At 39.7% G+C, this 27,406-nt stretch overlaps 1 protein-coding gene across 1 annotated transcript in view; it reads right to left on the reverse strand.

Moving 5' to 3' along the window:
- Window positions 1–14,126: 14,126 nt before the first annotated feature.
- The window catches only part of Chic2 (cysteine rich hydrophobic domain 2), a 33,020-nt gene continuing 19,740 nt past the window's right edge, over window positions 14,127–27,406 (reverse strand). The window contains exons 4-6 of the mRNA XM_021211363.1: window positions 19,097–19,153; window positions 18,875–18,934; window positions 14,127–14,472 (exon numbers count right to left, since the gene is read on the reverse strand). Of these exons, the coding sequence (XP_021067022.1) occupies window positions 14,422–14,472; window positions 18,875–18,934; window positions 19,097–19,153 (168 nt within the window). The 3' untranslated portion in view covers window positions 14,127–14,421. The remainder of the gene's footprint in view (window positions 14,473–18,874; window positions 18,935–19,096; window positions 19,154–27,406) is intronic.

Here is a 27,406-nt window from a genome sequence, read left to right on the forward strand (position 1 = left end):
TCTACAAAGTGAGTTCCAGGACAGCCAGGGCTATACAGAGAAACCCTGTCTCAAAAAAACAAAACAAAACAAAAAATAAAAAAGACATAAATTGGACCAGAAGTGGGGTATTGCTGTGACAGATTTGACATTGTTTGGGCAAAAGTTGTGGGAAAGACTTTGAAATTCTGGGCTAAAAACAAACAAACAAACAAAGCCATTGCATTAAGAGTCCACAGGGTTATTCTATAGAGGCTTGAAGGATAAGAATGTTGAGAACAATGCAGGTGGAGGCTTGGATCTTGAAGTTTCAGAGGAAAGTAAAGTTGGTTTTTTTTGTTGTTGTTTGTTTTTTTTTGTTTTTGTTTTGTTTGTTTGTTTGTTTGAGACAGGGTTTCTCTGTATAGCCCTGGCTGTCCTGGAACTCACTTTGTAGACCAGGCTGGCCTCAAACTCAGAGATTCGCCTGCCTCTGCCTCCCAAGTGCTGGGATTAAAGGCGTGCACCACCACTGCCCAGCGAAAGTAAAGATTTAACAGGACTGTATGTATGATATTTTTGAATTAAGAACCACTGAAGTGAAACCCTTGCTTTACTGGGACAAATGATACCAGTCAGCTGGGGCTGAAGAATCAAGCTGTCATTCAGAAGAAACCAGTATCATTGAGGTGAAAATCTGGGAAGTGTTCCCTCAGAGGCAGCTAACAAACACTGTGTCCCAGAGGTGGCCAAGGTTGTCCCTTGTGCTGGCAGCTGAACCTGATTATGTGAGAATCTCTTATGTGGTACTGGCTTTAAAGGCATGAGGAGCTTAAGCAAGGCAGCCGAGGCTTCACACTGGAAGAGGCCAGGAGAGACTATTAATGAAGGTACATCCTTCAGTAGCAGTTGAACACCAGGATTGAAGGAGTTCATGGAGAGGCTTAGTCCTATGAAGAAAGCACAGCCCAGATGAAGCAGGAGAAACCAGCATTTTGGAGATGCCAGCACCATGAAACAACTGGCAAGAGCAGCAGAAGGCAGAGCCAGGAAAGTGCCCCAGGCCCTTGGAGGGGCCCAGAAGTTCGTGAGTTAGTCTGGACATTGGACACTGAGTTATTTACGCTGTTAGAGTTGGTATTGGTTCGTTCAGATTGTGACCGTGCCCTGTTTTTCTCTTTCTTGGAACAATAACGTAAGGTTATTTTGATTTTACAAGAGCCCACATTTGTGAGACTTTGATATTTTGGAGAGTATTTGAATGTTGTGATTTCAGATGTTTTAAAGAGTCTGAGTTTTAAAGACTGTGAGACTTGTAAAGTTAGTTATGCGTTATGTTATGATATTGATATCATGGGGAACAACAAAAAAGAAAAGGTTATATTTCAACATTAATGTACCTGTGATCAGTTGGCTAGGGGTCATTTGTGCTGGCTAGATGTCAACTTGATACAAACTAGAGTCATTTTAGAGGTGAGAACCTCAATTGAGAAAATGTTTCCACCAGAGTAGCCTGTGGGCAAAACTATAGTACACTGTCTTGATTGCTGATTGGTGTGGGAGGACCCAGCTTACTATGCATGGTCCACTCCTGGGCTGGTGGTCCCGGATGCTGTCAGAAAGCAGGCTAAGCAAGCCATGGGGAGTGAGCAAATAAGCAGCACTCTTGTAAGGCTTCAGTAACAGTGCCTACCTCCATGTTCCTGTCTCTTTAAATCCCTGTTCTGGCTTCCCTTCATGGACTGTGATCCTGGATATGTAAGCTAAATAAACCCTTTCTCCCCAACCTGCTTTTGGTCATGGTGCTTCACCACAGCAATAGAATCCCAAACTAAGATATATACCTTTAAGTTTTATTTTAAAAAAAAAAAAAATCCAAGTTGAGGCTTGAGAGATGGCTCATGGGTTAAGAATGCACAGTGCCCTTGCAGAGGACTCAAGTTCACGTTCCAGCACCCATGTGGAGCAGCTCGCAACGTAACTCCAGGGCCATCTGATGCCCTCTTCTGGCCTCCTCAGGAAACTGCACTCATGTACTCCACCACACTCTCAGGGGCTCTTTCTACTTTCACAGGTCTTCCTTAAATATAACTAGCTTGAGATAATGACAAGGAGGAACAGAATAATTCTAACATAATACCCAGCGAGTGTGAATTATCCAGTGTTCTATGTGCTGCTGCCACTGTTCTCAGAATATTTCATTTCTATCCACGTGGATACAAAAACAGAGGGCAAGTCTGTGGAGTACCAGCCTAGTACTTGCCTGAGCGACAATGCTCACAATACCCTTCATTACTGCCAATTCCTTATTACACATGGGATGTCTCATGGGGGATTCATGTGCATAGATCACGAGTGTGGGTCACTGGAATTAATGTTTTAGTTAGCTAATACTGTAAGGTAAAAAGCAAATTCACTGGTAAAGAAACAAAGGACATAGTTCACACCACATTAGTCACTTGGAAAACTCAATGAGTGTGCATGTGCACACTCACGCTCTCCTCTCTCTCTCTCTATCACACACACACACACACACACACACACACACACACACACACACACACCCCAGTATCTGTGAATCTGTCTTTGTCATTTAAAATGTTAATGAAATGTAAATTTTTGGTACAAGATTCATGAATGTTCATCCTTCAGCTGCATTGTGCCCATCGTTGTAGGCGTCCCTTTACTCAATTTTGTCACCCCTAGTCTCTCTCCTATGCCTTTCCCTTCAGTCTCCAAAGAGGATAGGCTTGACACCTACCGTCAAAATGGGAGCAACAAAACACAATTTCAATCTGGAAAACAAAACACCCCTTGCATTTTTTATAATGAACTTGGGGTTTTTTTGGGTTCCGCGCTATTCATGGTGAACAGAATGTGTTTAATCTGATGTGAAGCTGGTTACCCTGCCTCTAGTCAGGCTGCAGAATGTTTAACTCAGGGTCTGGTAGGCTGCCAGCCGTTCCAAATGTTTTCACACCACGATCGAGAAGTAATTAAATCTCTTAAGTCACAGCTGATAGGGTTGTACAGAGGCTGCTCTTACCACTCAGAGCCGAGCACACAGCCTTTGGAGGGAAAAGCCACACTCTACCTCGGGTTGCTGCTGAGAGGAAGTGCCCTTTCAGTCAACTGTAGTAAGGCTTCTTTATAAATGAATGAATTAAAAAAAAAAAAAAAAAAAGGAAGAGGGGAAGGGAGAGGAGGGGAGGGGAGAGGAGAGGGGATATGTGAAGGCACATACCTCCCCGCACCCCCACTCTACACATAAGGAAACTAAAAACAACCCTGAAGAGTTAGTTCTCTTCTACCTCTACTTCTGGAGACCAAACTCAGTGTTAGGCTTCTGAGGCAACTGTCTTCACCCACCCAGCCATCTTGTAGGTGCCCCCCCAAAATATGGCTCAGGCTGACCTCAGACCTGTCATTCTCCTGTCTCTACCTTCTCCGCCCATGTGACACCAAAACTGGTGAGGCTGTGAACTGTTTTTGTTGTTTTAAGATTGTATGGGGGTTGGGCCATCACTCTTGCCAACTCTATAGAGTCAGGCCTCTCCTACTACGTTTATGAGGTTCTGAGGACCAACTCAGATCACCAGGCTTACCTCCTTAAGCCATCTCACTGGCTCTCTGCACGCACCCCAGGAGATAACTTTTTGTTATTTTTATCATTCCATTTGAGAAAGGGGGATTCTCCGTATGTTAAGTACTACTGCTACCTCTAGGCCCACATGTGAACTAGTCAAGACTCCTGGCTTTAGGCCTGGTACAATCACCAACAACTGATGGCCTGAGTTAATGTTCTGGGTCTAACTAGGTCAGAACGGGAGAGAAAAATTTACCATACCTGAGAAAAATATGCATGCTCTCCTTTGTCCTCCTTTAAGTTCTCCTGAGGTGCTTGTGTATAAGCACATGTATTCAAGAGCAAAATGAATAAACACTTCCTAGTTGGGTGTTTTTTCTCTTCCCCCTTTCCTTTGTTTTGGCTGAGGAGCCGGCTAGGCTTGCCATATTGCCCATAACAATGGCTAGCTGTGGCCTTCTTCTTCCTTCAGCCTCCCAAGCCCTGGGCATAAACTACTACCAGCAGCTATTTATTTATTTATTATTTTCTTTATTTACATTTCAAATGCTATCCCAAAAGTTCCCTACACCCCCTCCCACCCCGCCCCTGCTCCCCTACCCACCCACTCCCACTACTTGGCCCTGGCCTTCCCCTGTGCTGAGTCATATAACGTTTACTAGACCAAGGGGCCTCTCTTCCCAAAGATGGCCGATTAGGCCATCTTCTGCTACATATGCAGCTAGAGACACGAGCTCAGGGGGTTACCAGCAGCTATTAAACATTCTGTGTCTCACGAGGACAAATGAGTAGATGCCATGCTGCACTGGTCTGGCACAGCCTTCAGGGTTGGTCTTTCTGCTGTGCATTCTGTGAATAGATCTGTGGGGCATCAGGCTTGATGGCAGGTGCCTTTACCCACTGAACTATCTCACTGACCTTAAAAAAAAGTTCATGTATGTTCACACCAGAAGAGGGCATTGAATCCCATTACGGATGGTTCTGAGTCACTGTGTGGTTGCTGGGAACTGAACTTGGGACCTCTGGAAGAGCAGTCATTGTTCTTAATCACAGAGTCATCTCTCCGGCCCTCACTTTTTAAAACTGAGGATTATGGCTAAAGAGCCAATGTTGACAAAACTGGGCAAAAAGATAATGCTTTTCCACATAAGCTTTCCCTGGACCAATTTCAGGGTGCTAATTACTGATAGTTCTGATAAGAGTGATCATTCGTGCTTTCTGATGGTCTACCTCATCCTTGCTCCATGTAAGGGATGCTATCTTTGGTATCCTGAGCATCCCACAAAGGCCCACATGTGGGCATGCTCCCAGAGTGGTGTGTGTGATCGAGAGGTAGCCGACTTTGAAGCAGTTGAGATTGTCCAGTCACTGAGGGCGTCACTTACAGAGGACTGTGGGCCTCTGGTTTCTTCTTTTTTTTCCAGCCATAAGCAAGTGGCTCTGCTCTACCATGTACTCTCTGCCAACACATGTTTTCTCAGCATAGACATGATGGAGCCTCCCAACTCTGAGCCTAAATAATTCTTTTCTAGGGCATCTGCTATAGTGACACAGGGCTGACAGAAAAAACAAAACAAAACAAAACAAAACAAAAAAAAAACACTTACAACACAATCAAGGCAGAGGTTGATTTCTTAGTTTAGTTCAGAAAATTTTATCCAACGGGATTGGTATACAGCTCAGGGGTGGAATACTTGCTTAGTCAACAAGCATGAGACTTAGGTCTGATCCCTGGGTGCAGCCTCTACCCAGAAAAATTATCAAGGAGTATGTTGCACACAGGAAGACTGAAAAGCTGGCTTAGCAGAGCTCAAAAAACCTTGGAATATGTCTGTTAAACTCTATATATCTTAAATGAGTGGGTTGTTTGTCTCATTTGTTGTACAGAATAACCCATGCCACACATTTTGTGACCCTGGAGATGCCTGTCTCCTCCTGTGGGCCAGACTCTCCCAGTACAATTTTAAAGTAAAATGTTAGTAATTTTTTTTAATGTTTTTAACACACATATCTTTATTATTTTAAATTTCACCTATAATCCTTAGCTGCCATTTCATCCTTAGAATTCTTGACTTCAGCTTTGACTCTGAACCCCGTGTAGCCAAGGATGACAGTGAACTTCTGGTTGTCCTGTCTCCATTCCCAAGTGCTCCGGTCCCACGTACACCAATGTGCCTGTGTTATGCAGTGCTGAGGACTGAACCCAAGGCCTTGTACATGTTGATTAAGAATGCGGAGCTACATTCCCCAACCTCAATCTTAGCTCTATGCAATAGAAGAATGGCCCTGTAACCATATAAACTAGACAGATATTATCACAACTACCATGTTAGAAAACAAACTAAATGTAAACATATTACATGGGGAAAAAAAACCCAAACAACAGTATTTTTTGACAATCGACAAAATTGTCTGATTTTCCTTGGAAAATTGGATTTTAGGTATAGTGATCAGCAAGTATCTTGGATGTAGGAAAATGCCCTAAAAAGATATGCTTAAGAGAGGAATTGCTATTTCCCAGTGACCACAGGATGCCTCTAATTATCTGAGTACCAGATTACATATTATCATAAAGAACCAATAGTTTATGCTTTTCTTTCGCTAAATTAACAAACTATTAGAAAATACTTGAAGTGTTTCCTTCATGACCAATGGCTATAGCAATTTCTCACGATGTTTCCATTCCTTTTGACTTCCGTCTCATGAATCACAGGCTGGCCTTAACTCGCTATACAGCTGTGTAATACCCTGAACTTCTGGCTCCCTGCCTCCACCTGCCCTGTGCTGGGATTACAAGCATCATTTGTGTGGTGCTGATGACTGAGCTCAGGGCTGCCTGAGTGCATGATAGACAAGCACTCTACCAACTGAGCCACATCCCTAAACAGCCTTCAAGTTACACAGGCATGGCTGAGACATGATCTGTGTTGGCATGCTAACAGGTCTGAACAAGTCTGTGTAAACTGTGCCCCCTAGCAGTCCTTTGGGCTTTCATGTACTGAGGCTCAGCCTGGAGTCACCTGCTCACGGAGCTCCTGAGTGCTGTAGTAATGAAGGGGTTCTGGTATCTGGGATGAGATACAAAGTAATGTAAGATTAAACCAAATGTGATCAGTCTTTTTCCAAGGTGATGTGAGTATGTCGGTCCTGAGGACAAGAACTCACTCATGGAGGACTTCATTAGCAACTTAAGGTCAAAGGGCACATGGAGGAGGCCTGGTTTCTGCAAGCTCAGGACTCAAGAGGACTGAGAATCATCTCTTGCCTGCTTGGGAGCCTTGCTCACTTTTAAGTGGTCCTGTACAGTGAGGTAATCTATGGTGTGTCAGTCTGCGCTCCAAAAGTGGGTGGTCTTTGCAGAGGGAGGTGCTCCTTCATCTGCCTCTGGCTGGAGCCAGTTCCTGCAGCTGGCCTGAAGGCAGCCCACAGACTGCACTCACGCATTTCTTCATTTCTCACTTGAGTGCCCTTCTTTGGGTCCCTTTCAACTGCCCACTTTAGATCGGCTTCATTACACCACCGCTCCGTTTGTCATGTAAATTGGGGGACTCGGGGAAGTTTTTCTTTTGGCCTTGTCTACTGAAGAATACCAAGAGGTATTCAAAACGTATTAACACAAATCAATGGCACCAATAAAAGCGAAATCTCCTTAGCAACATAGTCTTGATTGCAAAAGGAGAACGGAGAGCATTTAGCAGAACACTGGCCCACATGGAAGATGCATTTGTCTGGAAGAATCCAGCACAAAGCCTAAAAGAGAGATTTTGAAAAAATCCAAAATTAACTCACAGGGAACAGTTACTCTTTTTTTCAAAAGTCCACAATTGGCTACATTAAATCTATCGTGTGCTTTTGGCTCAGCAACATTGTATCTCAGCGCTTTGCAAACTGAAATTACAACACCCTGCATGCTTCACATGAGTTACAGGGTGTTTTTTGTTTGTTTTGTTTTTTGAGTTTTTTTTCCTCGGTTGATTTCTTTGGAAGAGCAAACAAAAAGTCTTAAGAAATATTCATCTCACACACAATGTGAAGAAAACTGAATGGCTACTTAACAATATCTAAGACTGTAGGTACAAAGGTTAGGCCATCTTAGGCTTTCTGCAATGGAGTCTAAGATACTAACGATACCGTGGGCAGCAATGGCATTTTGCTGCAGTCTCCATTTGAGAAAAAAGAAGCAGAATACAATTCTGAGAATGCTCTCATTTCTGTTAGGATGAAAACAGTAAAAAGAACGGAAATTCAGAAAATAAGGTATCAAGAGAAAAAAAAAAAAGCCCCCAAAACCCCTCTAATAGAGATGATTCAGCAAAACAAAAAATTCAAAAGTTAAGCTTCTCTCTTAAAATGTTTCATGTACCATCTTCATTTTGTATCTTATGTAAAACAATTCAGGCAGTGGAGATTAAAAAAAAAAAATCTTCAGTGCATACTACAAAATCTTGAAGCAAATGGAATTGGGTATTTTTGTCAGAATCCTACCTCTATGTGGTATGTAGACCCTATGCACAGCTAAAAACAAAAACTGACTTTCTTATGGTGGCTAACTGACTGGGGGGGGGGGGCATGGAGTGTGTGTCAGCCTAATTACACTTCCTCCTGGACTCCCTATATCAACAGCCTCTTAGTGGTCATCTCTCACACCCTTGTAACAGGTACAACCTTTCATGTGTATTAACACAACACTGGCTTCCACCAACTAAAAGGCTAAGAATGTCAACAGACAGCATCTGAGACCCACAGCTGACTGCTGGACTCCACCCACCTGGTATTTCCATAGTTTTACTTCATCTCCTATGTAAGTTCTGCAAGGATAAAAGCTGTTTTAGTTGAATTTGGCCACAGTCTTACCGGTTGAAACCACATGCTACAACTGATTATGCTAAAACGCAACACTTTTACCGCAGGTGTGGCAGTACACCTCCACAACGCCCTAACTTAGGAGTCTGAGGTGGGAAGAGCATGAATCTGTGGCAGTTTAGACTAGAGCGAGCCTGTCTTCAGATGACCGGTCAGAGCAAGCAAACTAAAACAACATAAACCTGTAATTCTCCAGTCCATACTAGATTTCTGTTCGAATGTTTAGTTCAGAACTCACTCTGTAGCCCAAGCCCGGGCTAGCTTTGAACTTAAAATCCTCATGCCTTCGCCTTTCCACCGTGGACATGACAGGTGCGCATTCCCACATCCAATTTGAAGAGTTAATTTTATAAGAAAAGTTTATATAGTTTATGATGTTTAATTTTATTAACGTTTTTTTATACATTTTACTATAACCTACAAGAGATCACAAACCATGCCACCATAACTACAATCCAGCAACGTAACCCATCTACGTAACTTCTTAAGTTAGGATCAAAGTCTTAACTAACCAAAAAGAAAGCTACTTAAGGAAAACAGACTGTGTTTGTTTAGCAATGGCTTTAATTTGTTAGGAATGATAGTAAAATATATACCCTTTTGAAATTCACCTTTGTACTTTGTCAGCTTTGAAGACTGCTACCAGCCTTTCTTTCATGCTCCTTCCATGCTTCAGTTAGTCGAACGCTCAGGCAGGAAAGCACTTTTCTCAGGACAACTAAACTATCCGGTGCCCATTTAAACATCTGGAAAGATTCTCCTACAATCTACTAGAAGATTTGTCTGAAAGTTATCACATTAAAACAATAAACAATAAAAAGAAATATTCTGTTTCCAAGGTGGCCTCCTGTTACTCTCAAAGGGCATCAACACCGGAGGGAAACTCCGTCTGCAGCAGTGTAATTTCACATAATTCCTGTTGCGAGTCTGTAGAAGAGACAGCAAAAGGCTCTGTGCACTCCTGGCCATCCTTGTGAGCTAGCCCAGGCTAACAGTGCAGTCACTTCTCTGGGTGGGAAGGAAGATTTTAGCATCTTGTCTGCTAGTTCTGCTTACCTTATTTCTATTGCCACTACAAGTTTATACAACTAGAGTTTTTTTGCTGTTCTTTTGTGTTTGAGATGGATCCCACTGTGTGGACCAGGCTGGGCAGGAACTCTTTACTCCCCTGCCTAAGTCAGACTACACAGTGCTGGGACTCTAATTTGTCATCACGCCTGGCAGTGGTTAACTCTTCTGTGGAGCTTCAACATTAAGAGCTTTAGCAGATGAAAAGAAAGAGAATTTAAAGGGTTTGATATCGTGAGAGAAGGCAAGTTCCTTTTATGAAGGCTCCATTCATAGCAATGTTATTCCCTAGTTAAATAGACTCTTGGTTTTTTTTTTTTTTTTTTTTTTTTGGAGACAGGGTTTCTCTGTGTAGCCCTGGCTGTCCTGGAACTCACTTTGTAGACCAGGCTGGCCTCGAACTCAGAAATCCGCCTGCCTCTGCCTCCCAAGTGCTGGGATTAAATAAATCGACTCTTAAATGGAGGGAATGGTCCTATCAATGTAGTGTCTTGTATATTTTGTTGTGGGGGTAATAAGAACCTAGGACAGGCTCCCACTGTGGAGCCTTGGCTGGCCTAGACAGTGCTCTTTATGTAGATCAGGCTGGCCTCCAAATCACAGAGAATTTCCTGCTTCTGCCTGCTGAGCTACGGCATTAAAAGGCATGCACCACCATATCTAGCTTTTCCTTCTAGACTTTTAAGTCTGTTATGTCAAGAGAAAAGAACTGGACACGTTTTACTGAACTAAGAAGCAACCCACGCTCTACAGCACTCTGTTCTGTCTTGCTGCTGTGGGAGACGGTCTAGCCTCAAATCCAGCAACTAGCCACAGCACACAGTGCTGATCTCCAGGCCTGCACCAGGCCCTGGGGGAGGGAATCTTCTGTCGGAGGTTGATTGATACTGTTTCTTTACACTTGCAGTAACAGAGCAAAAGTTAGATAATTCACCCAAAACTAAATACTTGGTATGGTATTCAGTTCATTAAAATATTTGAGATACAAAGCTAAGAAGACCTTATATTATTTTTCAAAAGCAGAAAAAAAAAACAGTTAACTCTCAAATGAAGAACACTGTGTTTGGGAATGCAAGGGAGAATATAGTATCTCAGATGCCTACATTTTAAAAGGTCACATATAATTTTCTTTCAATATTATAGCCAATACTTTCCCACTCTTTAAACACACAAAGCATTTTAAGTACATATGGGGAGTATCGCACCTCTAATTTTAAACAGACGATTTAACAACAGTATGCTGACACTGTTAAGTACATCCAAATCATTACCACTGAATGTCCAGGTAAGTACTAACACGTAAGACTTACTAAAAAGAAAAAATAAGCAACAGCTGAACAAAGATAACATCATGAGGTAGTCATAGCACCATCCTGTCCTGGAGAAGGAAATGAAAATAGAGGCCAAATAATTTGATGACCTTGTAGACCATCAGAAATGTCCTGTAATCAAGATGGGCATCTTGCTGGCATGGTCATGGCTAACGCCTATAATCCTCAGCTGCATAAAAGGTTTCAGGCCACCCTGAACCATATGGAGCCCGTTTCAAACAGAACGCAACATAAACACAGCATTAGCATCTTGAAATCTGTTTTCAGAACCATGGAAATATCAGCCTGGCACAAGCCTGTGGTCTCAGTAGCTGATAAGAGTAGGAAAGGGGACTGAGAAGCGAAGGCTGGCTTGGGTTACACAGTAAGATGCTGAGAACAGAACAGAACTAGAGTAAAATGGAAATAACATTTTCAAGAATTAAAATAAAAGGCTATTCTCTACCATTCCCAGGTCTAGGTGAAAATTCTAGATCCCCAAGAGGGCAGCAGTGCTTGAGAATACAGCTCAGTACAGAGCACTACGGATCCCCAGCCAGGCCTTAGGAACATACCCAGCACCACAAGTTTTACGAGGACAGAAGGGCCACGACTGGATGCTGGTATAGTGTCAATAGCAAGTCGAAGCAAAGTCTGTTCAGTGGAATATCAGGCATGCAGCTAAACTTCACAGGGTAAACTGTGAAGTCAAATACCGTGGAAAGTCAAAGGGTCCGCTTATGTTCAGAGCCACATATAAACCCAGTATAACTGGGCTCTCACAGAGACAGGTCCACCTGCCTACGTCCCCACTGAGACTGCAGTGGGAGCTCCAAAGCCTATGTGGCTAGCCTGTGTCTACAAGGAAACAATCAGACACACTCCATAACAACCATAGGGAAAGTTGTGGTTCCAACTGACTGAATTGTTCACTTAGAAAACTAGTCTAATAATTAACGCAAATTATTGTATACCATTATTCAAGGTTTTGTTAATTTATTTTGTGGATTTTAAGACAAAATTCCACAGTTTCTATTCTAGATGACTGGAATCTAGTCATAAAGAGTGTTGGTCTAGTGTCTGCTGGTAATTTGGATAGATACAGTGAACCCTTCACAAGGGAAGGGAAAGTCACCTCAAAGCTAAAAATGTCATGTCAGCTTTACCACTGCTACTGAACTCTGGAATAACTACTTTAATCCAAATATCCACAGTTGTGTGCAAAATAGTTTGTAAAATACATTGTCAGAAAAAAAGAGTTTATATACAGTAATAGTGACTACCTGTAAAAAGCCAGTGATATACCAAAAAAAGATCATAGGTCATTTATTAGCTTATAAATAAACATTGGGATTTCTGGCCAGTAATTCATTTTATTTTATTTTATTTTATTTTTGGCGAGTCTAAAAACTACCTATGGTTCATGACTTACAGACCTAAAGTCAGAGAACAGGAGCCAAGGAACATTCTCAATATTTCCTTGGTCATATAACAAGGTTTATTGTAACAAGGTTGCCTTAGACATATAATTCCCAGCACATGGGCACTCGATTCATGGTTTAAAAAATGGTAACACTGTTGAGCTATGAACTGAAACTCTAAATGTTTGGAGCACGACTGGTGTGTGGTAACGCACACATGTACACCCTAGTTTCTCTGTGTATGTGTGAAGTATGGGAGTGCACATTTCTAAGGAATTTTTTTCAGCACTGAAGACAGTTTTAATTATAGTTATAAAAGTTTTAAAATCTTATACTTAATATTAATTGTGAAAATATTCTTATAATTTTGAAACTACAACTGGCCAACAATAAAGGGAAAACGACCTCTGCACTAGGTCCGTCTCCTCTCAAACCCACAGCTGTGTCACTCTACAGATTGACAGCTGTACACAGGGAACACTTGCATAGACTGTGGTCATCGTGGATTTCTGCTCTTTCTGAAGCCTGAGGCTAATTCAGCTCTGTGTGAATATACAATCAGTTCACACTGAAACACAGAGAACACTGCATTTTGGAACCGCATTACTTTGAACTGCACTAATTATGGTGGTAGGACACACCTACCCTGGATAGTAAAGATGTGAAACCATTAAAATCCTTTGCACACTTAGTGCTTCACAGAAAAGTTTTCTATGGATTCAAGCTGTTAAGTTCCTGTGGTGGGGGAAGGAGCTGGGGGTGGGCACAGATGGGGGACTGCCTTAAGTCAAAGTTTTAAAGACAATTCCTAAAGTTCCATATAGGATATGAGACACTGGCATTTAGCTATTAAAGTGTGTGTGTTTGTGTGTGTGTATGCATAGTACTTCAGGGAAGTACAAAGCAACACTTTTTAAAAATATAGGTATATAAATTAACAAAATTGGTATTTAAAAGGTTTAATACAAGGGGGAATATCAATTCTTTTTACAAATTATTAAGCATAGTTTATATAATTTCAAATGTTATTCACATTATTGCTCTAGACCACAACGGTATGGAACAAGTTCTTGACACACATTAAAATGTGCATAATTTTAGGCTTATAAAAACCAAAGTTTACACATAGGTCATTCAGAAATCTATAGTGTGGAGATATGTACAACCAAGCAGAAAAAAATACATGTATGTATATATTTAAAAGCAACAAGCTAACCTGATCTGAACTTAAATATCCAATTTTCAATCAAATTAAGTACATAACTAGATGAAAGTGAATGGGAAGACTGAAAATAGTATTAAATGTACCCTCTATTTCTTAGTAACTATCTGCTCTAAATAACTATATACCAGTGGGGTATCAAATATCAGGTGATTTTTAATTCTAGAACTTTGTTTTTCTTTCCAAACTATTCAGAAACACATCCGTTCTACAATTATGTTAGATTGGGACACGTGTTTTACCTTTCTCTACTTCTGTAGGTAAGGAGCCACTAACTGGAGCACAGCTTCCTCACTGCCCTGCCCACTGGAACTCAGGAGACTGAAGCCACTCTATGCTGAGCCTGAACTCTAGCAACCATGGGTACACGCACACCATTTGTGATGTGTCTACTCTAAAGAAATTACCACTTTTGAAGAAAGGTATTTTTCAAAAGGGCTGCTAGTTCTTCATAAGGCTAGGTTGTATCTAACAAAGGATCCGGAACTGTGAGGTTCCTGGGAAGGTCAGCTCAGGGCCCAAAAGACCATGTGAGAAAACTTACAGTTTCCAAACAACTGTTGAGGCCAGTTCTAAAGGGAAGGCCACAACAGTGCATGAGCATGTTGTAACAGATAATATGTTTTTCTATGATAAGGGACCAACAAGTAAAGGACTGTGTGTGTGAACCTTGTTGACAAAATAACAAAGGCTGCCCATTTTTATGCTAAGTTCGAATGTATTTTTTTTTTGAGAATACAAAAAGTAATCCTTGAAAATCAGAATATATAACAGAAAAGAGCACAATAACTTAAGTATTAAACATCTGTATGAAATAACTTGCAAAGTTTGACAAATATGCACACATAGAACATGCGGTTATTTAAAAAACGAAACAAACAAGACCACCACCCGATTCTGTAGAACCAGCGCCATGTCACCAGCTGAGAGCACCAAGCAAGGCACCATTGGAAAGACAACACACTTGGAAAGTCTCTATAAATAAAGCAAACGCTAATCTGGTCGAAAAATCGGTGTCTTTGGTAAAAATTCTATGAGGATGACCTGTAAAAGGAGAAGAAAAAAAGTTTTAAACAACTTAAAGCAGATTTTTTTTTTTAACCTTAAAACAACATCAGTGGCACAGCCGTATCCACTGGGGACAGTGAGCACATCAGTCATATTCTTAAACCAAACCAGACTCAAAAACAAAAAACAAACAAACAAAAAGACGTAAGACTAGAAGGAGCTCCTGGGAAAAGCAAGAAGGGAGGGGGGCACAGTGGGACAGAGCAGGGACAGGAGGGCAAGGAAGAGTGCATACAGACCAGACACATCATAGACTACAGAAATGTCATGATAGAGCTCAGATATGACTGATGCATGCTGGCAAAACAGTGTTCTTTTGGAATCCATTCACATTTCAAAACTTTATCTTTTTTAATGACAGGTTACTATGTGACCCTGGCTGGCCTGTAGCCTCTATATAGATCAAGCTGTTTGCTTCTCCAGTGCTAGGATTAAAGACACAAGCCCGAGTGTCCACCCTGATTTTGTCATTATTAAAACAGACATTTATCTGATAGCCTAGAGCCTCATTGATGATTCTGGAGGCGGAGAGGCAGAGGCAGGCATGTGTTTGAGTTTAAGGCTAGTCTGATCTGCATAACCAGTTCTGGGACAGTCAGGCATACACAGTCTCACCCCCCAACCCCCAAATCCCTTTGACAAATAGATAAAACATTTTTATTGTTAAAATTTTATTTGATGTCAATAATTTCTAAAGTTGGGAGCTCATTTTTCTCACAAACTTTGTCTTGACAAGGGAGGATCTGATTGTGTGCTCAGTTAACCTCTTGGGCCAGGAACTCTCATTTTTCTACTGGCTTGCTGATTTGCCTCAGGAAAGAACACTTCCATTTCAGGTTCAAAGTTCTCTTTCTCTAGTTACCCTACAGGGAGCCTTAGGTGAAGCTACTCATTAGCACCCTAGGACAACAGTTCCCACTGAGAAAGCCGCTGAGTGCTATCCTGCCTGAGCAGGCAGGGTATCTCCATCCTTCTACCCACAACAAAGGCCCCGCTGACACTAAGGAAGAGGGGGCGAAGAGAGAGGAAGACTCCTGTCTTGCCGACACCATGCTCACTGCAAGCTTGAACCCACACCAGCTGTGCTTACCTGCACTACACTTTACAGGTCATAGCCTCACCCCTTACTGAGGAGTTACTGGCAATTCATGCGTAGCTGCTGGGAATCACATAGGCAGTGGGAAGTTGCCCAAGATCCAGTAAATAATTCTTTACTAATGCACAGGCTAGCAACCTGATTAAACCCAGCAGGTTATTTTTTTTAAAACAAAGAAGAAATGATAAGTAACCATGAAAAGGAGAAAGCTGTGCTGGGAAGAAGGGTTCCTGAGGAGTTGGGAGTGGAAGAAGAAAGAGAAACTGAGGGGGAAGGGTGACAAATACATTGTATGCATGTTTGAAATTGTTCCAGTATAAGGAAAACCGATGTTAACATCGGTTCTCAGGGCTGGAAAGACAGCTTAGTAGTTAAGAGCATTGGTTGCTCTTATAGAGGACCTGGGTTAGGTTCCCAGCACCCACATGGCACCTCAAAACACTAACTCCAGTCCCAGCATATCCAATGCCCTCTTCTGGCCTTCAAAGGTACAGACACACTTGCAGCCCAAACACTCATAAAATGAAAATGCATCTTTCCAGAAAGTCCTTTTCCTCTACCCTGCTTCTTTCTTTGTGCTCCTTTTCCCTGTTTCTCATGATCTTCACCCATAAATAGATTGGACCAGGTGGAAAGGCTCTCTGTAGCTCTAAAAGGTAATGATTCAATATTTAAATGACTTGCAAGTTCACACTGAGTTAGTACTTAGGTAATCAAACACATCTTCTACTGTAGGGTTTTTAAATTTCAGGCTTCAGGGGTGAGCAGACCATTTTACAGTATAAATTTTAAAAATGTAAAACAGTATTTTATTATTTTATTTTTTATTTTATTATTTTATGTGCATTTTTTCTTCATGGATACACACACACACACAAACAAACAAAAAACATGTGTGTGCCTGGTGCCCTAAGAGATTAGAAAACAATGTCAGATCGTCTGGGCTTAAGTTATAGACGACATGCAGCGACATGGAGCTGCTGATAATTGAACCTGGGACCTCTATAAATGTAACAAGTGCTTAACTGAGGAGCCAGCTCTCCAGTCCAATGAGTTCATCTGAGTTTGCCTTAGTTTTTAAAGAACAGTCTCCTGAAAATGATTTTGTTCACAAACCCCACAAGTACTTCATACCCAAGTAACAACAACAAAAATAATAGCTTTCATTGGTATTTTTTGTAGATTATTTCTAACAGTCACAATATAATCGAGGGGGAGTACTTTAACAAAAAAGTTGTGTAAGCTATAGGCAAAAGTGAATGCATAGTAGAAAAGTTCAAATTAACTCACTAAAGAGGCATTTTCTCCTTACTAGACTATGTGTGATTATAATGTTTTAAATAAATGCTTTAAAGAGCTTTTCAAGCTTTGTTTATTCCTATTTTCAAGTACCACAAATATACATATTCTAATATCTTTTTAAAAATCAATTTTAAGCCAGGCATGATGGTGCACACCTTTAATCCCAGTATTTGGGAAGCAGAAGCAGGAGAACCTCTGTGAGTTTGAGGCCAGCCTGGTCAACAGAGCAAGTTCCCAGGTAGCCAGGGCTACACAGAGAGACATTGTCTGGGGGGGGGGGGGGGGGAAAAAAAAAATTACTTTTTGTATACCTTCTATGATTATGTGACATACAATTCATTTAAAAGTGCTTAATTATATAAAAATTCAAGTTATATTAAAATTTTTTCATGACGTATACAGTTCAGAATGTTTTAAAGAGCTACTAATTTATTTGTAATGAAAGAATTTCTTAAAGATTAAAAAAAAGTCCAGTGTTATATAGAAAGAATTTCTTAAAGATAAAAAAAAAAGTCCAGTGTTATATACTATATAAATAAACATTTTTCATACAGCTCCACTTGGAAATCACAGAACTTAGATTTTTCTTTTCCCAATACAAGAGAGACATCCTTGTGTGGTGGGCACATGCTCTATCATTACACTATAGTCAGTTTGGGATTGGCTTTTTTTTTTCCTTTCCAAAGTATATTTAGAAACATCAAAAAAAAAGTAAAGCTTCATGTTTAAGTTTGGTGTTTTGGTTTATAAATGCTTAATAGCTAATTATTATTATTTCATGAAACCCTTGAAATGGCCCAAATGGCTATCGCTGTTCTCTCGATAGGTAACAGACCTCTGACCATCAATGATGAAATGATAGCGCCTGCCAGGTCAAGCTCACAGGAGTTTCTCAGCTGTTCCGTTTTTATGGTTATAAAAAAGCAGCATGTGTCTTTCTCAACCTCAAAATTAATGTGATGTCATAAAAGTAAACCCTAAATTACTTAGTTTGTGAACAAACAGTTTAGAGGCTGCAGAGAGAACACATAAAATATCTCTGATGTTCAAGAAGAGAAAGATTTGGCTATTTGATAATGAAAGAACCAGAAAATGGCTTTATGATCATATCCAACTATTTAAACATTTTTAAAATCAGTCTTTTACACACACACAGACAGTTATTTTTCAAAGAGCAGAGAAATTTCCTCAAAAACATAACAGTGCGTCTTTCACAAAGACTAGTTTCAGTTTCAACAATTTTCTTAAATTTTTCTCTTTAATAACCTCTACATGTTTAAAGTAAAACACTAAGCTCAAGGGAGAATTAATAAATTCATAATTTTGTGAAGTTTTCTGTTTCAAAATAAGAACAATTATTCAAATAAGTCAGAGCATCAATACATTAAATTTCTAAAATAATTGTGTGTATATTCATGTTTGTAAGTGTAGGCAAAACTAGCCATCTTTTAGAGGACAAGACGGGATGGCCAACATCTGTTTACATTTAAGGTAACTGTACAAAGCAATGTTCTAGTAACACTTTGGAAAACCCACTATAGCCATGAGGAACACAGACAGCCAGTCTATAAAGGCGTCTCAGGCTCCAGCGGCTTGGCTGAAAGGTTCTCTTCCATACTTGGAAACTCATTAGCATTATATAAAACGCCATATCTGACGTGCTGCGTAACCAAGGTTGTGGTTATTCTTTATACAGCATCTAAAATTTCACACTCCATCAACACATGTTCAGGCCATTTTATCTTGGCAATTAATTTATTATTTTTCAGAACACAGTGAAGCCTTGTTTTCAAGTCATTCATAACTTTATAAATCAGTCTTGCACATGAAACCCAGGCATCTGTGAACCGTAGAAAATCCTTGCACTAGGGAGATTAAGCTCCTGACACCTTTGCTGATTAATAATCATGGAAAGAATAAGATCAGAAAGAAAATAAATGATCATTTAATAGAGAAGCTCACAAACAGCCCTTAACTTACATATTCCATCATGTTGTTCGTTTCACATTTCCTTTTGCTCAGTCTCCAGTGCAAGCACAGCTAGACATGAGGATGGCAAAAGAAGAGAAATGAGCTCCATTTCCCTGGGCACAAGACTCGCCCACTCGCCCACCTTTCGTATTTTCAGTCCAACCAAAGCATCTGTCGCCATACTGTGCAATTCAGACCCGACAGCACGAAGCTGCTCCCCGCACGACTCACCTTGTGGTATAACCTATTGTTTTCCCATTCTAATAACTTCTCAATCGATCTTCGTGTCTGGAAGACAAATGAGGGGAGAGTTTACTCTTGACTGGTTTTAGAAAAGCTGTTTTGCAGCTGCTTTTTGTGTGAAAAGGGAAGAAGTATAAACCCACGACGGGACAAGAGTGGTCTGTACTCCCATGCTCTAGCACTAAGCAGCAATCTCATTACAAACAGTAGTTTGAAAACAACATGAATTTTCTTTTAAATATATATTATATATTTTAAAAGTATTTTGCACTTACTAGCTTCTGATTTTAAAAACTATTAGCCTTAAAAGCAAATATCATTTGCCAAATTTAAACTTAAACCCCTACTTCTTTAGGAAACATTTTGTAGTATTTAAATAGTAATGAGCATTCCTTAATCTCTACTTTAAAACAATAATAATTTAAATATTAGCTAACAAAAAACATATGGCCTTTAGGGTAAGTCTAAAAACCCAATAATTGAAGGTTAATAAAGGAGGAAACGAGCTATAAAACCAAACTAATTTTAGGACTATATGAGAAAACCAGTATTCTGGTTAGTGCAGTTTCCAAACAGAGCTGGACTCTTATTTAAAGCAACGTGACAGCAGTATCTGAGTCTACAATGCACTCGGTGATCCAACAGCACTACCCCAGGCGTCGGCTGAGCAGCGGCCTTCCCTGGGCGGCTGCAGTGGAGACTGTACAGCGTGGATGCTTCTTGCTTGGAAGTGTGACTATGGAGCTAACACGTGGAGCCAGGTGACAGGGTGAGGCTAACACTGCAGGTGTGGCAGAGAAAGCACTGCCACGCCATCAACGGCACCACAATGCAGCTATGGCTTGAAGGAAGAGATGGCCACTGATTTTGAATGTGAATTAAGTAAATAATAACATATATTATATATTTGTATATTATAACTAAGTAAATAGGTTACTAAGTAAGTACTGATAATTACATAAAAACTTGCATGCCAAGCAAGACTGAGTGAGGTGAAAAACTGGTAGGAACAGCTGGTTTTGAAGACTGTTAATAAAAACATTAGGATTTATTTAAAGTCTCTCCTGAGTCCAGTTCCAGCATTACATAGCTTCAGCATGCTCAACAGCTATAGACACTGAAGTCACATAGATGCCAATTATAATTCATAGCTATCAACAAATTACCACGAGTGCTTATATTTTCCAATTTTATGTCACAAAAATAAGAAAATCAACTACTTTCTGACAATAATATGTCAATGACTAATTTATTACAGTTTTGAACAGTCTTTTTGGCAAGAATGTTGAAGAGAAAGTGCCCTTGTTAGTGCTGATCAGCAGCTCTCACTTGCTTCTTTGTAAGATAGCCTTTTAGAGGCAGCTCTCCTTTTAAATGAAAATAGGGCAGCAGTTATGGTCACACTTTTTGTTAATTTAGTTGCCAGTCAGCCCCAAATCAAAAGAAAATAAGGCTGCAGAGTGTAATTAACATTCAGTTCAGTCGTTTTGTCCCTTGTCTAGCCCCCAAGCTTTGTTAAAATTGCCATCTGAATGCTGAAGGCTGTAGGGAAATCGATTTGATTCTAATCGCACCATGAAAAGAACATGATCTAACTGCTTTCAGCCCTCCGTAAATCTGTACTAGGTCTTTAGCACAATGCAACTTCCAATTTAAAAAGCACTGAATGTCTCGTCAATGACTTTGTGAAGAAAAAAGAACAAGGAGCAGACATAAAAATTCCAATAGTTGTTTAAGCATTAAAGTTCATTTGCATCACAGCGAACCTGAAAAGGGCTGACCTCTCAAACCGCCTCTCAGGTCTATGAAGTTGTAGCCTTGACAAGCTCACATTGACAGAGCTCATTGACTCTGAAAGGCTACTCTATCAATGGTGAAAAATGGCAATAGGTTCTCCTATGAGCAGGCATCTGCCTGCCCACCCGCTGCTAAACCAATGGTAAAACCATTTCAAACCCTGAATCCACCTTGTAATCTTCCTTTCGAGAATCTTTTAATAATAGATTAAGATTACTATACAATTTGAGGTTTTACTTTTACTGATGGTTTAAAAGGGGATGGGGTAAGTTAAAGAAATAGGGTAGGAAGAAGTAGCTTTTGAAGTCTGTTTTTTAATATTAAAATTACATGAATAGTTCCTAAAAACTTAATTATATTCTGCAAATATTTATTACTCAAAGTAGTTTTTTACCATACCATCAAGTTATCAGAAATTTAAGAGATGCTATACAATGAGAACATCCCATCATCATACATACATACACACATACACATGGCATTTACCAATTTAAAATATGAGCTTTTACTTATATCAACTACTGTACCAATATCTGTATAAAAGATAATTACGAAGTATGAATCTGAAATTCTAAAATCTTTAAGAACTTTGAATTTATTCTTTGCCTCTAATTAGGAGTTTAATGATAGGGTTGGGTTTAAATAATTGTAACCAAACAATATTACCAATTTTAAAGCAAACATTTGCTATGCCCTATTCTGTATAACCATCTAAATATTCAGTATTTCTACACTGTTGGAGTGTGAATCAAAGCTGTGAATTAGCGCTTCTTTCTCTAACAGTTCTCTCCTGCTTGCCTGACAGGTGACAAAGGCTGCTGCACGTGCAGCTCAATCTATCACTGCACTTGACATGGCAGTGACTTACAGTGAGGAGCAGGTGAGAACACACAAAGCCAGAAAGGACCCTTGATCTGAGTACAACATTTCTAGCACACCAAGGTGACAAGCAGAGTCATTCTAGTAATAACTTTTTAAAAGTAAAAAAGAAGCTGCCACAAATTATTTGTTAGTAACAACAAAAGATCAAATTAAATGGAAGAAAAAAGGTTTAACCATGTTTTATACTATGCAATTATTTTTAGTTCACAAAAATCAAAATATATTTTCAGGATGAAGTACAATACTAATTTGGCAGATAGTGGGGAAAATATGACATTTCCGCATTATGAAAGCTATTTCAAAGCTTTTAAACTTCAGTGAGAAGAAAGCACATTTTAATTACAGTCACCTAGAAATAAGAGTTAAGAGTTTATGTCCACAAGGTTGTCAGATAGCTATTCTAATGAAATAAAAAATTCAACACAGTCAAACCTGTTATCTATTTACTAGACCAGAAACCTCATCATATAAATACTTGTCACTGAGTTTTAAGTGATTATACTGCTTTGCAAACTCTAAATATTTGAAGTTAATATGGATCAGAAAAAATACAATACAAATCATGAAAAATGAAATACCAACAAAACATTATCCTTCTAGGCTACCTTCTAAAAATAAGTCATATTAGCTTTCTTAAAAGAATGTAGCGCTTGAGAAGAACAGCAGATTGATAGCCATGGGAACCACAACTCTTCTGTTCAGCTGAAAGAACAGGAGAAAGGGCAGTGCAGGCAGGCTTCAGTACAAGCTCCCTACAGTGGCCTTAATCCTTTTCAGTACTCACCCTGGGGTGGAAAGACAAGGTTAGTAGTTCTTTACCGTGAACCTCCAGTCCTTTTTGCCTAGGCTGCCAACAAGAAACCTACTTTCATCACATGGAGTCTGAGTTAAAAGGACCAAGACCACCAGCTTACACCATGTAAGCAAAACAAGTCTGTGATGCTCTCACGCAGTGAGCCTGACTGAGAATGCCAGCTCCAAGCATCTAGACCCCATCAACCTTCCTCATCAGAGCCATTCTGAATGACAATTTTAAACAATAATATTAACATATTTTTCATTTCAACATCTTTACAGCTATATTTTTCCTTACTGTTAAGCTAGTTCTAATACAATTGCTTGTCTATTCAAGAGTGACTAAAATTCAAAAATATTTCAATTACTGAACAGGCAGTGTAGACTTAAGCTAAGCATTTGGCTTTATTTTTGTTGCCTTTGATACAACTGTGGAAAAGAGTCAGAACATAAAAATTACAAAGAAAACGAAAAGATCAGAATTCATAAGATGGCTAAGAATATTAATCAACAATAGTAAATACAGCATACAGTTTTTAACTTCTAAAGAAGTATTGAGAAGTAATTTAAAGCCTAAAATAGTAAAGCATAAACCACCAAAAAACTACTAAAATAGAAAATTAAGATTTCCTCAAAATTAAATTTTGATTTGCTCTAAGGCCTTTTTGTTATTGTCCCTAAGCGCTCTACCTTCCTAAGGAATGAAGTATTACTGCTATGCACAGTCCATATTCTGGGCCACTAAACATCCCTAAGTTTTCCAAGACAAGAGACCAGTTAGACGCATTCACAATCAGCTGCCTGGGAAAAAATGGTTTTTAAAATTTTTACAACCATTTACAAAAGTTCAACAACTTAAACCTGCAATTAAAATTTATTTGAACTAGATTTATGTTCATTATATTAAACAATGTCAAGGCAAATTTCGAATGTTCAAGATCTTATTTAAAACATTTTGAAATCCAAACTGCAAAGTTTGTAACTCATCAATTAAGATTTAAGTAGAACAATACCACTAAAGCATTTGTGATTTTATTTTTAACCCTTACATGTTTTTAAATAAGGATCTGTGCTTATGCATGTATACAAATGGAAACTGTAGAAATAAGTGAGACAACAATGGTTTTGAGGCTTTCAGAAGGAAACTGTATATAATCTGGAGTGACCTACTTCAATTTAAAGAGACAATTAAACGATTCACTTCTGTTTGTTCTAGATTAATGTTAAGTCCCACATTCCAGTGATAAGCTGAAAACCAAAAAGTGTATCTCAGTGTAATTACACATACAAAACCTGGAATTTGCCAAGATAAACTAAAATATGAACCTATTCCTCAAAGGAAATTTCTTTCTTATATGTAAAAACTCCTCTAAAAATCTACATATGACCACTGACTTTCAAATAGTGTAGTCACAGTGTTACAGTAAGGCTGCCTTGGCCAGTGTGTGGACACGCTATAGAGCAGTTAGATGGGGAGACCCCAACAACTGGAGACATGTGCCCAGCAGGAACACTCAGGGTGACTTTAAAGGAGCCCAGCAATGCATATTTGCATGACATTTCATCAGGTTAGCAAGTGAATCTTATTTTTTTAAAAGGCTATATGAATAATAAAAGTTTTGAACTTTTTCCAGAAAAGTACACACGAACACATACATACATAAAATGCTGCACAAAATTTTAAGGAAATTGATATTTGAGAATAATATTTGAAAAAATTCCTTGGTTAAAATTTTTTTTTTTAAACTGAAATTTAATTTCAAGTAACAGCAGAAAATCAGAAAAACTTCGTAAGTCAAATAACTTTTGTTAAGATACAAATGACATTAAGGAGTTCAAGGTTTTGTTCTGTCTTAGTGAGGAAAGGGACAAACCAGAAGGCTCCTGCTGACTGACTGCAATAAACAACAGGAGAAACAAGAATGAAAGCAACAAGTATGCAGCCTGCCTGTCACTCAAGAGTCTGACCAAGCGAGGTGCTTCCCTCCCAACAAGACTATTAGGCAGCTTGAATGACTCATTTTACATACAGAAATGGACTCTTGTAGGACAAAGACTTAAAGCTATAGCAGAACACAGTGGTGCTGTGACCTGAAACCAAGGTTATACTCTAGAGCTGCCAACCTCATGTCGTCTCCATCAGAGGACAGAACTATGAAGATGGAAAGAATATGTTTCTGAAACTGTCCTAACAGAAATGTCACCTGTTACATGTAAGTTGCCTAAGCTATTAACCAGGTTATCTGCCTTAAATAACCAACTCAAACTAAAGGTCAAGAAAACAGAAGAGAAAAATGAATGAAAACAGAACTTCAGAAGAGAATAGAAATGTATAATAACACATGGACAGGCTGGAGAGATGGCTCAGTGGTTAAGAGCATCAACTGCTTTTCCAGAGGTTCTAAGTTCAAATCCCAGCAACCAGATGGTGGCTCACAACCGTCCATAATAAGATCTGATGCCCTTTTCTGGAGTGTCTGAAGACAGCTACAGTGTACTTACATATAATAAATAAATCTTAAAACAAAAGAAAACAAAACAAAACAAAACAGGGGGCTAGTGAGATGGCTCAGTGGTTAAGAGCTCTGATTTTCTTCCGAAGGTCCTGAGTTCAAATCCCAGCAACCACATGGTGGCTCACAACCATCCATAATAAGATCTGATGTCCTCTTCTGGTGCGTCTGAAGACAGCTACAGTGTACTTACATACATAATAAATCTTTAAAAAACAAACAAACAAAAAAACCATATGGACATCCTAGGACTATAAGATGCAGTATTTGATAATAAAAACGTACTGGTTACTAGCCAACTGAACAGAAAAGAGAGACCACATCTTTCTACAAGCTACCACATCAAAAATATCATGCTGAGACACATGTTAAAATTGCAAATGTTGAGTTTTCATAGTGTTACTGGAACCTTACAGATGCATTTGAATCTGAGAGCTAGGAAAATGGTTCGGTTAGTAAAGTGCTGTAAGATCCCAATAACACTATTAAACATTTGCATATTTTTATTTAATTAAAAACAGATGATCAAACTGGTCATGGTAATGAGTACTAAAAATTCCAGAACTGAGGAGGCTGAGGCAGGAGGCCTAGGCCAGTCTGGGCTCTATAATAAAATCCTATCTCAAAACATCAGTACTATCCACATGAATACCTTAACTTACATAAGAGACACTTCCTTTAAAATGAAGCAACAGTAAATATACTGTTCAGATACAAGCAGTCTTTCACAGTTAAGGTTTTAATAAGGAAAGAGCAGACATGCCCAGCTCCCACTCCTAGAATTAGATAAGCAGCACTCACCTCCTTCAGTTTGGAAGGTCTGTTGCTTTCGCACTGCATTAACATTACATGCACTCTCAGTCTCTGCTTTCTTTTTGAGATAATTTTTATTATTTTTAATTGTGTGTAGATCTGTGTATCTGTATCTGGGTATGTGCCCATGAGTGCAGGTGCCTGAGGAAACCAGAGTCATTGGTTCCCCTACAACTAGAGTTATAGAAAATGCCATCACAGACTTGCCAACAAGCAAATCTTATTATAGAGATATTCTCAGTTGGGTCCCACTTCCCAAATGACTCTAGCTTGTGTCAAGTTGACACAAAATCAACCAACATAATAGCAAAACTTTGCCTCAAAAATAAAATAAGTATTTGTAGGTTGATATCACCACTCCAGGTAAAGGAGCTAATGGGAGAGGACCCAGGGATAGGCTTTCGGCCTGAAAGACAGACATAAAAACCAGGAAAAAAAAAGGCGGGGGTGGAGAGGGTAGGAGGGGGGAGGGTTTGGGGGTGGGACTTCAGGCATGTTTTTGTCTTCCTGTTTTAACAGCATTCTGGTATACAGAACTGTGTCTGTGGGTGTGGTGTGCTTTATTTCTTCCTCTGTTATTCAAACATCATCTTTTCTACCACACCTACTCTTTCCGGACTCCACCACTGTCAAACCTCCAAGTCTTTGGTTGTGGTTACTGGTTTCTCCTTGGAGACCATGCACAAAATGTCCAGTGTTGAGTTTGAGTATTGACCAGTGATACAAGAGGAGGAGGAGGAGGGAGAACACATGGAGTTGGGTGGGTAGAGAGATGGGGAGAACACGGAAGAGTTGGGAGAGGGTAAAAACACAATCAAAATACATTGTATAAAAAATTTAAGTGAGGGCTGGAGAGATGGCTTGGCGGTTAAGAGCACTGACTGTTCTTCCCAAGGTCCTGAGTTCAAATCCCAGCAACCACATAGTGGCTCACAACCATCCGTGACGAGATCTAATGCCCTCTTCTGGTGTGTCTAAAGACAGCTACAGTGTACTTACATATAATAAATAAATAAAATAAATAAATCTTTAAAAAAAATTTAAGTGAGAAATCTTTTAAAAATTTGTTTTTAATTATGGGGAGGTGGCACACGAATGTGTGTGTGCTGAGTGTGGGTGCCAGTGAAGGCCACAAAAGGGGCCATCAGAGTCCCTGGAGCTGGAGTTACAAGTGGCTATGAGCTGCCTGACATAAGTGCTGGGAACCAAATTCAAGTCCTCTGCTCTTAACCACTGAGCCATCTCTCCAGCTCCTGAAAGCCCGTCTTCCTCAATGAAAAATGGCCTATGCAATTCTCTTGTACAATTAGGCTTTAATATATAATTTCTGTCTTTACATTGAGGACTCGAGTTCTACACTGAACTATTCTCCAAGTATCAATAAATTTCAGGATCAAGAGTATTGACACTGTTGCAGGGGAGAGCATGGGAGTCAGTCAGTCAGTCTCTCTGTCTCTCTGTCTCCCTCCCTCCCTCCCTCCCTCCCTCCCTCCCTCCC

The sequence above is a fragment of the Mus pahari genome, chromosome 13 (assembly GCF_900095145.1).
Source record: "Mus pahari chromosome 13, PAHARI_EIJ_v1.1, whole genome shotgun sequence".
NCBI classification, from domain to species: Eukaryota; Metazoa; Chordata; class Mammalia; order Rodentia; family Muridae; genus Mus; species Mus pahari.